Source organism: Drosophila hydei, unplaced genomic scaffold (assembly GCF_003285905.1).
Source record: "Drosophila hydei strain 15085-1641.00,03,60 unplaced genomic scaffold, DhydRS2 tig00008124-arrow-arrow-pilon, whole genome shotgun sequence".
In the NCBI taxonomy this organism is placed as follows: Eukaryota; Metazoa; Arthropoda; class Insecta; order Diptera; family Drosophilidae; genus Drosophila; species Drosophila hydei.
In genome coordinates this window covers 247,210-262,227 of record NW_022045834.1, presented here as the reverse complement: position 1 = coordinate 262,227, position 15,018 = coordinate 247,210, and the positions used below count along the sequence as shown (strand labels likewise).

General features: G+C 35.6%; 1 protein-coding gene across 1 annotated transcript; it reads left to right on the top strand.

Annotated features, from left to right (window-relative positions):
* The first annotated feature begins 2,431 nt into the window (after window positions 1-2,431).
* Window positions 2,432-3,091, top strand: LOC111594292. The gene has a single exon (XM_023307533.2). It carries the CDS (start codon window positions 2,572-2,574, stop codon window positions 2,983-2,985), a length of 414 nt encoding a protein of 137 aa, XP_023163301.1. The 5' UTR covers window positions 2,432-2,571; the 3' UTR covers window positions 2,986-3,091.
* Window positions 3,092-15,018: the final 11,927 nt, after the last annotated feature.

Here is a 15,018-nt window from a genome sequence, read left to right as displayed (position 1 = left end):
TGTATCTATCTCTCTTTCCCTATCTTTATATACATATCTCTCTTTCTCTCTCTTTCGCTCTTTCTTTGTCGCTATCTCCATATCTCTCTCCTATCTGTTCTCTTGCTACATTTCTTTTTGCTCTGTCTCTTTTTATCGCTCTGCCTCTCAACTTTTCTTTCTTTCTTTTTATTTTTTAATCTCTCTCTCACTCTCCGTCTCTCTCTCTCTCTCTCTCTCTCTCTCTCTCTCTCTCTCTCTCTTTGCGGCGCTCTCCCTCTCTCCGTTTCCCCTCCCGCTCTCACTCTCCATTTCACACTCCATCTCTCTCTCTCTCTCACTCTCTCCCCATCCCTCTCTTGTCCTTTTATTTATAGCCATATTTATATATATATCAAGCACTTTTTCTTTCTCTCTCTCTCTCACTTTTTGTCTTATATTATCACCAAGATTTCTTATAGAATTCTTATGGAATAAACTTCATTACTTAGCTAAAGATAAACACTTATGATTCAACTGCTTTCTTTAAAATAAGACTCTGACTGCGTGCTTTATAGGAACACACACGAAAATAATAATAAATAAATTACCAAACACTTGTTCCTATGTGGAAAATCAGCTGAATCCCAAATAGCTTGGCATTATTTAATGGTTGTCTCTCAAGAACAGATCTAGGCTTCTAATACGAACTCAGCGAACGGGGCATTGGTAACCGCATCCTGGTAACCGCAACAGCGTGTCAATCAAAGCGGTTGAACGGGCGAGGGGAGGAGGCCAGTCGCTCCGGCTTTAATGCAATCAAGTAGCAGCTCTGCTCTCTACCCGAGCAGCATATTTAAGCAGGCAGCTTAAAAGCGTTTAACACACACAAATTTAATCATGAGACAGGACTACAGGAGCTCGACCCCCAGCCCGAAGGGAATTGAGCGGCGTTTAGCTGTGTAAAAATCACACCCGCGGTTATTTAAAATGCTAAAAACAAGGCAAAATATTATAAGGCAATAATAGAGGAGTGAAAAAAGAAAACAGAAAAAAGTATATAAGCGACGCTCGACTTACAGCTAGACCAATGCTAACGCCCAGGGGCCAACCCACGCGGCCCCTGTCAAATGTCAATAGCAAAAGCGACGACTTTTTGCTGTGTCGTCAACAGCTGCTCGACATCCTGCGTATCCGTCGGACTCTCATCCTCATCTCAGCCTTTTCGATCATACCAAAAGCCCCTTCTATGTCCTGGTCTTACGCTGGCTTGGGGTCAGTCTAACGGCAGATTTACATTTATTATGCCCATCGACCCTGAAGTTGTTCCAACATAATCGGAGGCTGCATGCCAGCTGTGTGGGAATCCATAACCGAATATTGAGGTCAATTATTTTCGTCTTTTTTTTACAATTTTCAATTTTCAATTTTCTTATAAATAATTGAATTTTTCTTTATGTTGGAATAAAAGTAATGAATGGCTTTGAATGCTGAAGGAAGATTATTAAACTAGCTTATCAAGCTATCATAGAACGCAAACAAAATCTATCAAACTGTTTTAGCTGTTTATAATTTAACTATAAGCATTACTCTGTGTACATTTTTATCTTCAGAGTATAAAAGTTTAGCAAAGAGAAATCCGAGTATAGGAATTAACCAGCTCATAGCTATTCTGAGATTCCCAAAATTGCAATTGAAACACTTTCACTCGCAAACTGCCATCAACTGTCGATCAAATCATTTTCTATCGCTAAAATATCTCTAATAGTAGTACTTATCGATATTGATAACGATAGGTCGAATGCATACACAAATTTGAAATGTTATCGGGTATGACTGAAAGTGCTTCCTGTTTAGATCGAATGCAGACGATCAAATTTAGCTCATAACATTTTGACATATCGATAACGATAACAACAACTTGTAAATATATATAATGTTAAGTTGTATTCTTACTTCATATATTGTTTTTATTAGTAATCGATAAAATAAATAAATAAAATTGTTAAAATAAATAAATCGATCATTTTTTTCTTAGGAAAATTACCAACTAGCTCAACACCTAGGACCTAATGATATTTATAATGGAAAGTCGAATATATACACATATTTCTTCTATCTGCACTTTGTTAGTTATCGCTAAATGCAGAAATATTTCTTAGATATCGATAAAAATATCTTGGTTCCCTATGAAAATACTTATCGGTAATGCTGTAGATAAATAGAATACATATACAATACTTTAGCGTTGACTACAAAGGGTTTCAGCTATAAATACAATAAGATGATTTTAATTAATCGATAACATATCGATATATGCTATTCTTATGCAGTTTTCAGCTATATTTCCTCTTCACATCTACCCAAATTCCTAATAGGATTTGTATTTCTCTGCCAAGAGTCTAAGCAAATCGATAGACTATGTAGACCTGCAACGCAATAGCCTTCTGTTTTGCTGTCAATTCTAGTTTTCTTGAGAATTTCTTTGTTCACATAGACTTCGTAGAGTTCGTTGAATTATAGTTGTTTAAAGTTGTTTAATTTTCAATATTGCACCTGCCACTTTTTATACGTCTAATTTGAGCTTTGCCCAGTACTATCGATAGCCAAACAATGGAGCAAGAGAAGATTCCCGAGGCGGACATGTGGTGCGTATCGAAGAATGCCCGTAAGCATCGTCGCGTCGTTTTGGACTTCATACCGAACATTGCCCTGCCCATTGTGGACTATGCGGATGTGGATAGAATCGATTCATTCTACTTAGAATCTCAGGAATATCGAGACTATTATCGCGATCCATACGACAAGCTCCATAAGCCACTCAAGTTCATATACCTTCAGGGCAAATGTGGCGTTAAGCCCGATACGAGTGTGGAACAGTTAAGGCAGCCAAATATTTGGGCTCCTAAACGGGTACCGCCAGTTTTGCCCGTCGAATACCAGTCCTATCTGAATCTGGGTTTCAATATAGAGGAAATAATGAAGGGGCGCCACAGCAACCAGAGTTGCAACGTGTACAAACGATAAATTGTCGATAAGAAAATACGTTAAGTTGAAATCGTTTCTCGACGTCCAGTACCATATCGATGGGTTTATTCAGTGCTTAAAAGTTATGTAGACGAATTTTAAGTATTATAACCAGGCAAACATCAAATTTCAAAGTATAGAAACGTAATTCAATTTAACCATTGCTCCAATCAGACATCAATTCAGACAAAACTTGAACCTTAAAAAAAATTGTTTATGTATTATTTATTTGTATTATAAATATTAATGATGACTATGACCTTTGTCGTTCACTAAAAATAATGTTTGTTATTTAGTATATTTTAATATTTTTTAAAAGAAGCAACAGCTAAGTCTGAGTGTCTACCTACCTGTCTGTATTTTCGCCTGAGACTTGAAATGTTGTGCGTAGGTTCGTTCGTGACACGCACAGATCATTGAATTTATTAAGATCAATATGTAATCAAAATTTTGAGTGCCTTCTTCGGAAATTTAGCTATTAATTCTTTGAAAAGTATTACACAATTTTTGTATCTTATCTACTTTCCTTAAAAATGTGCAAAAAGGGTTTAGAAAATTTTCTAGTTGGGAGTGTTTTTCAGTTCGAGGTAGTTTCTAGTTGGGGGGTATTTTCTAGTTGGGCACTCCCTATAGAACTTTTCTTGAAGGCTGAGTCCAGTCGTTGCAGTCTTTGCATTGATTGTACTCAGACTATATGTTCTATATGTTTAAGTCATTTTTATATGCGTAGATATATTATTTTTAAAATAGAAAATGTTTAAATTTCAGAAAAAAAACTATAGACAATTTTTTATTAATTATTTCTTCTATTACACTATTTTAACTTGACTTGCCTTGAACAAAATCTTTTAAGCATTGAGCTATATTTTTGTGTTAGAAAAAAGTAGTTTTTAAGGGAAATTTGTATCCTCTAAACAAATACTATAAAAAATATAATTTAATATAAAATAATATAATATATATAATTAAGGATTCTAACTTCTCTAGATAAGTTTCTCTTGTAAATCATTTCAACTCTTTATAAATAATAATAATATAATGTAATGTAATATATTTATATTTATATTATATTTATTTATTATTTTTATTTATTAAATTTATATAAAAATATTAAACATTTTATTATGATATATATAAAGCTTCCCTGGACCAATTCCATTATATATATATATATATAAGAAAAAATTTTGTTTTTAAATAAATCAATTCCAAGTCAAATGATATTCAACTCGACTCATTTTCACAGCAGCTTAAATCTGTGTTTCCAACTTTAAGTTAGCATATTTGCAAGCACTTTAAAGCTCTATATATAAATATATGCTTCAGATATTTACTCAAACACTTGATGCATGTGCCAAGAACTGAGCTGAAAAGCGCACAGAAATAATTATTATTTACACAGCGGCTGACGACTGAATTTCATAGTCCACATTTGACTTGGTTGGGGAGGGGTGAGCGCAGTGAAAGAGAGGCAGAAAAAGCCGCAAAGGCTTACGGAGAACTCTTCATCCGTTACCTTGCAGCGAAACACTTGCTAATTGGTGTCATTAAAAAGTTGAGACGAGTTCTTTAACAAAAATATGTGCCACAAGCAAATAATGCGTATACGTCACGTTGTATGTGGGCTGGGTATGGAGCAGCTGCTCAGTGTTGCATGCCCCAGCTACTGCTTTACAATGTAAATGTAATCAAAGTTTCCATAATTTTTTAACACCTTCCGCTTGATTTGTGTTTATGAAAATGTTCGAGTAAAAATTCATTGCGGCGCACCTTGAAAAGGTGCTCAGAAAATTAGCATTTAAATTACGCGACAACCATCGCCGCCTCCGCCACCTCTGTCCAGGCGTAATCCAAGTTTAGTTTTAGCGTTCAATGAAGCAACATTAATTGGAATATCCTGCCCTGGACACTCTGACGTCCAGTGGCTGGCTTTGATGGCTCGCCTATAATTGTTATTGATGGCGCATTATCCAATGCCGCACAAAAACAAAGTCAACTTTTTGTGCCCCAACTGCCGCTGATTGTAGAGGTGTTATGCTAATCAGGCATGGGCCGTGGCCAATGTTCTGGCCAGGCACTCGGCCTGTTTATGAAATCTGTGCCTGCTGTAGAAGGGAGAGAGCTTGATTAAAACTTATTTTACATCATGTCAAGCGGAGTTATAGATATATCTGTAATATATCCCAATCAGTTCGTCTTTAGATCACAAATAATGTAATTGATATTACTTGATTAATTGATATTACTATATTTTTTTAAAATATATTTTTAATTTTAAAATCTGGTTTTTATTTTTACAATTTCCCAAAATAGATATATTTATTTTTTTAAATACCATATAATAGTGAATAACTGTATATAGGTTTCAGTATAAGACTAGTTTTAGTATAGGTAAAATAGTATTCCAGACAAACAAAGTACAGCTAATTCTGTCAGCTATGCTGCATAAATTAACTAAATAAATTAGACATGAGTTAAACATATCTTTTTATCATAAATCTGACTCATTCAGGGATTGATTTGAGTTTGGCGTATTAAAGGTATTTATTCCACAGATCAATAGGAATTTTTATGATTTCTCAATCAACAGCTCTGTTAGCTAATCTATTGTGTTTTCTGCGCTGTTTGTTGTTGAGCTTCAAGGCCAACTCTCATCAGCAGCGACTCACACTCATGTATGGCCCCTGTTCCATGAAGCCAAAGAGTTTAGCTAGCATAGATAGTGACATACCCTGTAATTGTTGCTGCATAGGTAATATTAGTGGTTAATTATGCATTTGTAAAAGTAAAACTCTTATAAAAATAAGTACTTTTAACTAAATTTTGAAGCACTTACCAACACTGTTAAAGAATATCTTTAAAAAAAATGAATAATATTAAATTAACATTCGAGAGAGTAAAGGTCATAGTAAACTATTTTTGAGCACTGTAAAATTATGATTTAAAATATTTTTTATATTTTATTTACATTTTCTATTGCTATTTTATTTTTATATTTATATAATTTATTTTTCATATTTTTGAGCACTGTAAAATTATGATTTAAAATATTTTTTATATTTTATTTACATTTTCTATTTATTTTATTTTTATATTTATATAATTTATTTTTCATATTTAATTTTTATATTTATTTATTTCAATTTCTTATTTTGTGTACAATTTATTTATTTATTTATACAATTTTATTTATTTATACAATTTATTTATATTTAATTATTTTTTATATTTGCAAGTTTAGTTAAAGTTCAGAGTTTGAAAGTTTCTTTTCATTTAAGTCAAATTCTAATTGAGTTAAGACTAATTTTTAGGCATTTCTCAACACTGTCAACTTATGTTTTGGAAAATTATGCTCAATTTTCAATAATATTTGAAAAACTAATATTTTATAGCATCAGTCAAAGCTCTCTTATATGTACAGGGTATAGCACACACGCACACTTACCATTGCATATTTGAATTTTAGCTTTACAGATGAGCCAAGTAGGCGTTGGGGGGTGGAGGCGTGGCTCGGCAGCTGAGGCGTGAGCTTGAGTTTGCCTGGCGGCTGAATGGCGCCGCTTTGACCAGCCCGCAAAACCGACGCCGCAGCCAGAATACAGAAGAAGCTAGCGCAGACCTAGGGCCACGAGCCACCCGTTAATCACCCAGCATACACACACACACACACACACACACACACGCACACGCGCGCGCGCTCTCTCACACACATAGAGAGACGCCCGCACACACAGATCCAGGCAACAATCTATTTACATTTACACCAAATGTACAAATTTAGTTATCGTTAGCTGGGTGACGACTGGGGAGTGGGTGGCTGAATGAGTCGCAGGGGGGAGGGGCAGGCGTTGGTGGGACGTCAGACGTCACGCAAAAGTTGTTTGCGTTGGCGAACGCACAAAAGTAGGCAACGTTATCTTTGCATGCGGTATATGGGGGCGTGCCTCGGCTGGGCATGGGGGCAGGGGGAACGGGGCGGGCATATGTTTACACACATGTTGGAATGTATGTTTCGGTGTGTGTGCGAGTGTGTGTATGCACATCTCTCTCTCTATCTCTCTCTCTCTCTCTCTCTCCCTGCTGATGAGTTTTGTTTTTCTTGAGCAAACTTTAATTGTTTTTGATTTTTCTAAGGATTCAAGTGACGCTCGTTTGCAAGCGGATGCCAGAGCATCATGATGAAGCTGCCAAATGATAATGATGTTGACAATGATATATATGAAGCACATGTGTCTCCCAGTGTGTGCCTTGCTTGAAGCCTTTGAATGTCGTTTCGGACGACAACAAATCAACGTAAGGAAAATTGAAACCGCGCGCGCACTCTGTCGCTGGCTAATTAAATGCACATTTGTCAAGCTTCGCCTGAGGGGGAGCTCTCCCAGCCACGCCCCTCTGCCTGCCTGCCTTTTTGAAAAGCCACTTGAAAACAATTGGCTGGCCCAATTGCCCAAATGTCACGTACGCCCGTGTAAATGTCAAAGAAAGGGTTAGAGCAACGTTGGCTAATTGTTGCAGTTGGCTCGAATTGGAGTGTGGGGCCTGCTACATGTTGCATGCTGCATGCTGCACGCTGCACACTTCCCAGCTCTGTATGCACTTGGCTTAAAAGTTTTGCCTGCAGAACCTGCTCGTCGAGAGCCACATTAAAGCATCGCCAGCCGCAGTCTCTGCTGCTCTGGGGGAAAAATCAGATTTTGCTCGTTTTTCATTTTGTGGCTCATCTGTTTGGCAAATTGAAAATTGCGCTCATTTATTGCATTATTCGCAAAACCTACTTGTTGTTGGGACCTGCTTTTTTTGCATGCCCATTCAAATAGCCGTGAAATTGCATTCGATTTGTCTGACAAAGTGTGCAAATGTGAGAGAAGCTGTGGATGGGCAGAGCAGCAGAGGGGGCTGGATGAGGTGGCTGGTTAAGCAAAGTGTTTGACAATTGTTGCAGCTATTTAATGTGACTGTAGTCTGAAAACAAAAATGCGTTTAAATATTGAAATCAAACAATGTCGAAAATACTTGTTAGCTTAAAAGATTCAAAGTGAGTTTCAAAGTCTTGGCGGATCTATGCAAATAAGTCCGTATCTAAATGCAAACACACATATTCTTAAATGTACATTAGCAGTTTTATAGAATAATAATTTAAAGGCAAAGAAGTGCTTGGCTTCTGAGAACATTGACTTAGGCCCTGTCCACTTATGCAACTGAAACTTGTGGCATTAGCAAAACTGATTAACAAAGTTCAACTTGGCAGGCTCAAGCGAAATGACTCGAAATTCCTTTGAAACGTGATCAGAAACTTTTCGATTCCATGCTAAGTAGAAGTGATGCAGCAAAGGAATTTGAAGTCCTTGTGCCTTGAACTGCCTGCCTCATGTTTGTTTCTTATCTATAACAACTTGTTTATGACTACGCTAGATATTTGCACCAATAGCTACAGGTTCCTGTGCCTCAGCTTTTAATGTGTACTTCACTGCGATATAACAGAATTTCCTTTGTTGCTTTCATAGCAAATCTTCATTTTCCTGCCGTCGTTCCATCCACATTTTCCATTACTCTAGTCAAAGATCCTTTTGCTACCTTCTAACGCCTAAATAGCTCACTAATCCTTAATCACTTTTCATATATCCATTTGATGGCATCTCTAACTTGGTTGCAATTGTCTTAGCCAAACCCAGAGCCAACTCAGTTTGTTGCTCAGCAAATTTCAAATCTCGGTAGCTAAGCCACGCCTAAATGCGCATCATGACTTGGCCAAGTCTTCGTTGAGTCTAAAGTGTTTCGAGCAGCCACGACGTCACCTGCATGCACAATTAGTTGGGTATCTTCAGCCTTAGACTGTCGTTGTAGCTGATGCTCTAGAGTTATATTTCTCAGCTTGATCCTTGTGTAGCTACTTCGGTTTAGTAACTAGCTTAGTAGCTCAGAGGAGCAGTCGTTACAGCAAGCAACTCCTAACTAGGCTCATTAAATATCCAGCTAAGCGAAAACATGGCTCTAGAGTAGACATGTTGCTGCACCTCGCTCTATTAAAGGGAATTTTTACATCCAGCATTACTAGTAGAACCATATGACCTGAGTGTGAACTGCCTTTGGATTGGTCTTTTTTGCAGTTAAAGCAGTTTATCTGAGCTTTACTCCAACAGCATGCTCTACTTCAGCTAGCAGATGGCCAGTGGGCGGATCGCCTTTGCCCTCGCTGTTACGTCGATGTTTCTTTTATGTGTCCAGATATAACGTTTCTTTTAGACACGCTTTGTACCTTCTAAGAAGATTAGCTGCAGCTTCAGTGTCAGGCAAAGAATTTGCAATCTTCAACTTCTACTTCTCGGCAGTAAAGCTCTAAAGAGCGATGCTCCACCCCATTTGATGAATATATTATATTAAATATATAATTATGGATACATATATTAGATGGATGCTTGTTAAAAATAATGTTATTTTTATGTGATGAATCGCAACATGTTTCTACGCTTGCCCAAGGATCTCTGTGGATATCTATGCAATGTTCTTTTCCTTTGTTTGCTTTGCTGCAGGAGCTGGCAATCGACAGTTCCTTTTAGCGTCGTAGTCTAGTAAGCCTTCACTAACGGTGATCATACTAATAATAATACCAATGATATTAATATAAATGATAATAAATATATTGCTAAACATGCCAAGAAAGTGATGGGATGGCCCTTGCCTAATGTGTCATCTGATCCCATGTACAGTTTCCTTACAGTAATTCCAATTTATGTATGTATATTGAGCGCTCAGCTCGTATTTCAAATGCAATAAAAAATCGTCATTAGGCCACACACACACATCGCACACACACACAAAAAAAACTTATTCAATCGAACTACTGTGAGCGCATTTAGCTGTGGCCCATTGGGAACCCATTCGATTGCGCTGGAATGTAAAATAAAACCTTTGCTTGGAAGCTGAAAGCGCCCTCTAGTGTTGGGGGGAATCAACGTCATCGTTAAATTTAATTAGGCATCAAATGACCAAAGAGCCAGAGCTAAATCAACAGCCAAATGGCCTGTAAGCGCATAATCCAGTGCCGAGCCCCTGCCAACGCCTGCCTAACCCCTCGTGGAACACTTTAAAACACAATTAAAAGTCAAAACGCCAGCCAAGTAAATGGTAAATGGATGCCACTGGGCAAACCTCCACGGACTTCATTTGCAAGTCAGCAGCAGTCGACGCCAAGGAGTCGCTATCAATGCTGGTGTGTGTGCGTGTGCGTGTGTGCGAGGGGTGTTTATAATATGAGACGCTTTTTCATAACATTTAACAATGTCATAATCGGAGTGCGACATCAGCTTAACCCCTGGGCATGTTAATGAGACAGCAACAAGCCAGAGATTTGCATTTTTCGGGCTGTGTGCGCAAACACACATGAGCCACTGTGCGGCTTTTTATTAATGTTAACTATGAGTCAGTCGCTGAGCGAGAGTTGGGCATAGCTAAATGTATTATGTGTCCATTAGTGTAAATGTTATTAGCACAAAAAAATGAAATGAGAAGACGCAGAGAAAATATGACGGAAGTGCAAATAAATGTATCTCAAAGATACAAAACGAACTTATAGATATAATTACGCAGTGCAAATTGGTTTAGCGCCACATGAGGCAACAATGCTGCAAGACGCTCTAATTAGAGAGAGCGACGAACGAGAGCGTGGGAGAGAGGGAGAGAGGCACAGACGCAGCGAGTGGGAGAGCAGCATTACGAGCTAGCTTTTAGTGAATTCAATTTATTTGCGCAAAGCGAACAAAAATTGCACAAAACTAATTTCCATTACACACGATTTTTATGCGCCTGGAAACAAGGCAACCCTCTGGCTGCTGCCCTCCGACCCTCGGCGGAAATAACAGCCAACTGTTTGATTTTTTGCTTATCTAATCGCAAACACCACAACACCTTCAATAGCTTATCTCAGCCCGCACACTCACACACACACCCGGAGTCATTTTCCACACATTTTCATTTGCACCTTTTGTAGCTGTTCCATAAAAATAAACTTAAATAATATGTAAACAACGTGAATAAACGGGTTACAGTTCGCTTTTGGCCCAATGCGGGCCAATTTTCAATTAAATTGAAAACCTATCATGCCTTTCTTCTTCTTCTTCTTCTTATATACATACATAAGGGTTATATTGTAAGTAGTCGAAAATGCTGATTGGATTGGCTTGGCCTGTCTAGTTGGATTACAAACATTCAATTCAGTTTCTATTTATAGAATATTGCTAAACTCAACTTGCATTTGCTTCTTTTATTTTCTTTATATAAAAAGTGAAGTTGCAGAAAAGCTAAACAAAAATTATATTGAAATTTAGCATTCTTTAAAATATTTTTTTATTTATTTAAAAATTTCAATAAAAGTTCTATTATTTTCCAATTTTATCTGATCATAAAAAATTTATAAAATTGTTATTCATTTTTAATTTGTTGCTTTACCAGTTATTTATTATTTATGTTAGAAACTTTTACTATTTTCCATTAGTTTTCTTTTGCTTTAAATTAAGACACTTAACAAATTTAAAGTTTTAATCATTATATCTAATATTTTTTAAATCTATATTATAATTAAAATATAAAAAACAACAGTTCTAAAAAATAATTAATCAAAAACGAATTTTACTATTATATATTATTAAGAACTTCTTATAAATAATTTATTTATATAATTATTTCTGGTCTTATTTATTATTTTTAGTATTATAAAATAGCTTTTAATATTAATATCAATGTTGTAATGCAAATGTTTTAGATTTAATTTTTTTTAAAATAATTTTCTTATTTTTTTTAATATATTTTAAAGCAAAAAACTAACAAGAAGATAAAAAAAGTCAAAAATATATTATCAATAAGTAAAAAATTAAATATGCATTTTTTGCTTATTGATAATATATTTTTGACTTTTTTTATCTTCTTGTTATTTTTCTAGAAATAGACAGAAAATCTATGTTTTAAAAAATCTATAAAAGCCGCTTCAACTTCAACATAAATCAGTTTGTAATTATTTTAAAACAATAATAAATCATAGCCTCTTCATAGCACTTCTTTATATTTTAAACTTATTTATTTACTAGAGAATTTGCTATACTTAAAACATGAACCACTAAAGCCCTAGGCTTAAAAGTATATAAATTCAAGCACATTTTTTATAGAGCCTGTCACATGCTTAAGCAACTGCGCTTTAAGCCTTTATTGCGTGCACACATAAAAGAAAAACTCAAGCCAATATAACGACTTTACATTACTCTACAAATCATTTTGCGCATCGGTGCCAAAGCATTTCAAAGTAGCCAAAAGAAAAATCAGTTTTAGCGACATTTTTATTGACAGCACTTGAAGAGAAAATTTGTGGCTGGTCTGTTGCCTGTTAAGTGTGTTAAAGGATGCGCGTGTGTAGATGTGTGTGTGTGTGTTTTGGCAAGGCGAGTGCTAATAACAGGATTAACACAATGGAGGCAAATTGAATTTCGTTTGGCAATACCCGCTTAAAGTCAAAGTCTGGCGCACCGTGCCCAGTCCTAAGGCAAGTTCCTGGCTGGAGGGAGGCGGTGGGGCCAGGAAGCGACCAGCGACGTCGTCGATGAGCAAACACAAAGTCCCAAACGTAATTTTCACAAATTCATTGAACTGCGTGAGTGTGAAAAATAACAATTTAGATAAACATTGCGACGGCGTCGCGGCGACCTCCATGGGTGTCGCTCCAGCACACGCATATATATCTACTCTATATATATATATACTCTATATACGCGACGGGTGACGAGTACGTTGGCTCAGACATCGCCGACCGTTGACACAGAAATCATATTAATATAAATTAACGATGTGGAAAATTTAGTTTAGTAGTGAAAATGGCTTTGGCAGCAAGGAAACTCGCTCTCTCTCTCTCTCTGTTTGGCTGACTCTCACGTCGCCAGCTCATCCGTCAAATGCCACAGCTCGCAAATCCCAGCAGTGGCATACAGCATCCACGCACACACACACACAGAGAGTTGAGAAATTGTTCTCTTTTGCTTATTTGGCCTGCTGCATATAATTTGTATTTGGAATTCACTTTTGGCACTCGCTGCATCAATCTCCATCTACGTGAAGCTCTCTGACCCGCTATTTTCAATTAATTGACTACTCTCGGCGCCGACACAGGTTTCAAGATTGTCCATTGTCTGCGCAGCACTTGTCGCTAATAGCTTCCGCATAGACATAATCATAATCCGATTATACCTTGAACATACCCCTTAGTCACGTGTGCTCATGTCGGCAAATCTTGTTGACTATCGATTGATTAAGCTTTAGCTTTTTATTTTTTAACTATAAGCGAAAGGGCTGAGCGCCTGCTGAGTGAGTCGACAGCTGGAATACCCTGTACGAAAATTACAAAATATAATTACTGAGTTTGCTTCTAGCTTAACTCTTCAATTATATTTAAAATAATTTTTTAAACTTTAAGTTATTTGTAAGTTAGTTATAAAAAGCTGAAAAAAAAACAATTAACACTAACTCTCAATAAATTTTGCATTTGAATTAATTATTAGATTAGTTAGAAGAGCATGAAATATTTCTGCAGTAACTCTCAAATAATTCTGTAATAAAAGAATTTTAAACGTAAACTTGTATTACAAATGAACAAAATACAAGAGAGAAATATAGACTCTAATCCGAACTGCAAAGATAAAAAAATTCCACAGATTTCTTTCAGGGAAAATCTGCCATGAATATTGAAGAATACTAATGCCAAATAGCTTGTTACAAATTCTTTGAAATTAGACTAAAGCACCTCAAAGATATCCAAATGCTGTTTTCTTGTATATTTCTTCTTCTATGTTAAAATATTTTAAAACCCCGACTTAATATAGAGATATACGGAAATTAGATTTAAAATGCCAAATAATCTACGTAAAAGCTTCTACCTTATCTGTTACGCATATATAAATTAAATTTAATATACAAATCACTTTGAAGTTCTATCGTCAGTCCATTCATTTAAAATTTAAGCTGAAATTAATATTAATATTGACATAATATATCTTTATATAATATATGAAATCTATTGAATTACTTACTCTTACCTCAACACTCATAAGTAATAAATTGCTGTAAAATGTTCGTCCCAAGGTTATTAAGTAAAATCTTCATACCTCTTCATATTTGAGCCCTATAGCATTACAGGGTATACTAATTATGATATACAATGCTTGGAGCAGGCAACTCATTAAGCAACCTTTAAAGTATGTGCTGAATGGTGCCTTGACTGATTTAGACTGAATTTTCATGCTCTTAAATATACCCTACATACGCAGTATAAGGTTGCCAAATAAATTGTATTAACAGTTGTAATTCTCTGTAGACCAAGACAACTTACCTGGTGAACCAAATGATTTGATTAACAATTTTTATGCAAATGATCAACGAGTATTTGGGCATGACTCGTTGTCTTAGCCAAAAGCCTTAGGTAACTGCGCTGCTTATTGTAATCAAAAATTGTATTGCCAAGTACACAGCTGAGTTGAAATTGCTTTTCATTATCCTTTTCCTATGCTACTTCCCTGTCTTCTTCATTAAAACATAAATATTATTTAAAAATTATTATGAATGAGTTCATATAAGTAATTATGTGTAAACGAAATGATTTCTGTTCATATATTACAGCTATATATATCAAAATTGTTATGTAAATTGAAGAACATAATTCAAGCTTATGCTCAAATTATTTTTAATTTTTTAAGTTAGTTAAGGTTTCAGTTTTATGCTAAATAAAAAACATATAAGATCTCATTTGCTCCATCTTGTCTCCATCAACAGTTTGCAATCGTGGCAATAATATTTAATATTTTTTAAAAATGATAATACAAGGCTTTTGCAACAATTTTAGCGTATTATAAAGCGACTTTAAATCTGTAATATTTTATATATATATATATCTTGTTCACTGTAACAAGCAACTTCTAATTACAATTTACCTCAAAGCAACGAAAGAGATGAAATTCATAGCTCCAATACCTTAAAAAAGTTCTTTTATTTCAGTTTATA

What these genes read in the sequence shown, in the direction of transcription:
- LOC111594292 (XM_023307533.2), top strand. Translation starts at nt 2,572, where the DNA reads ATGGAGCAAGAGAAGATTCCCGAGGCGGACATGTGGTGCGTATCGAAG.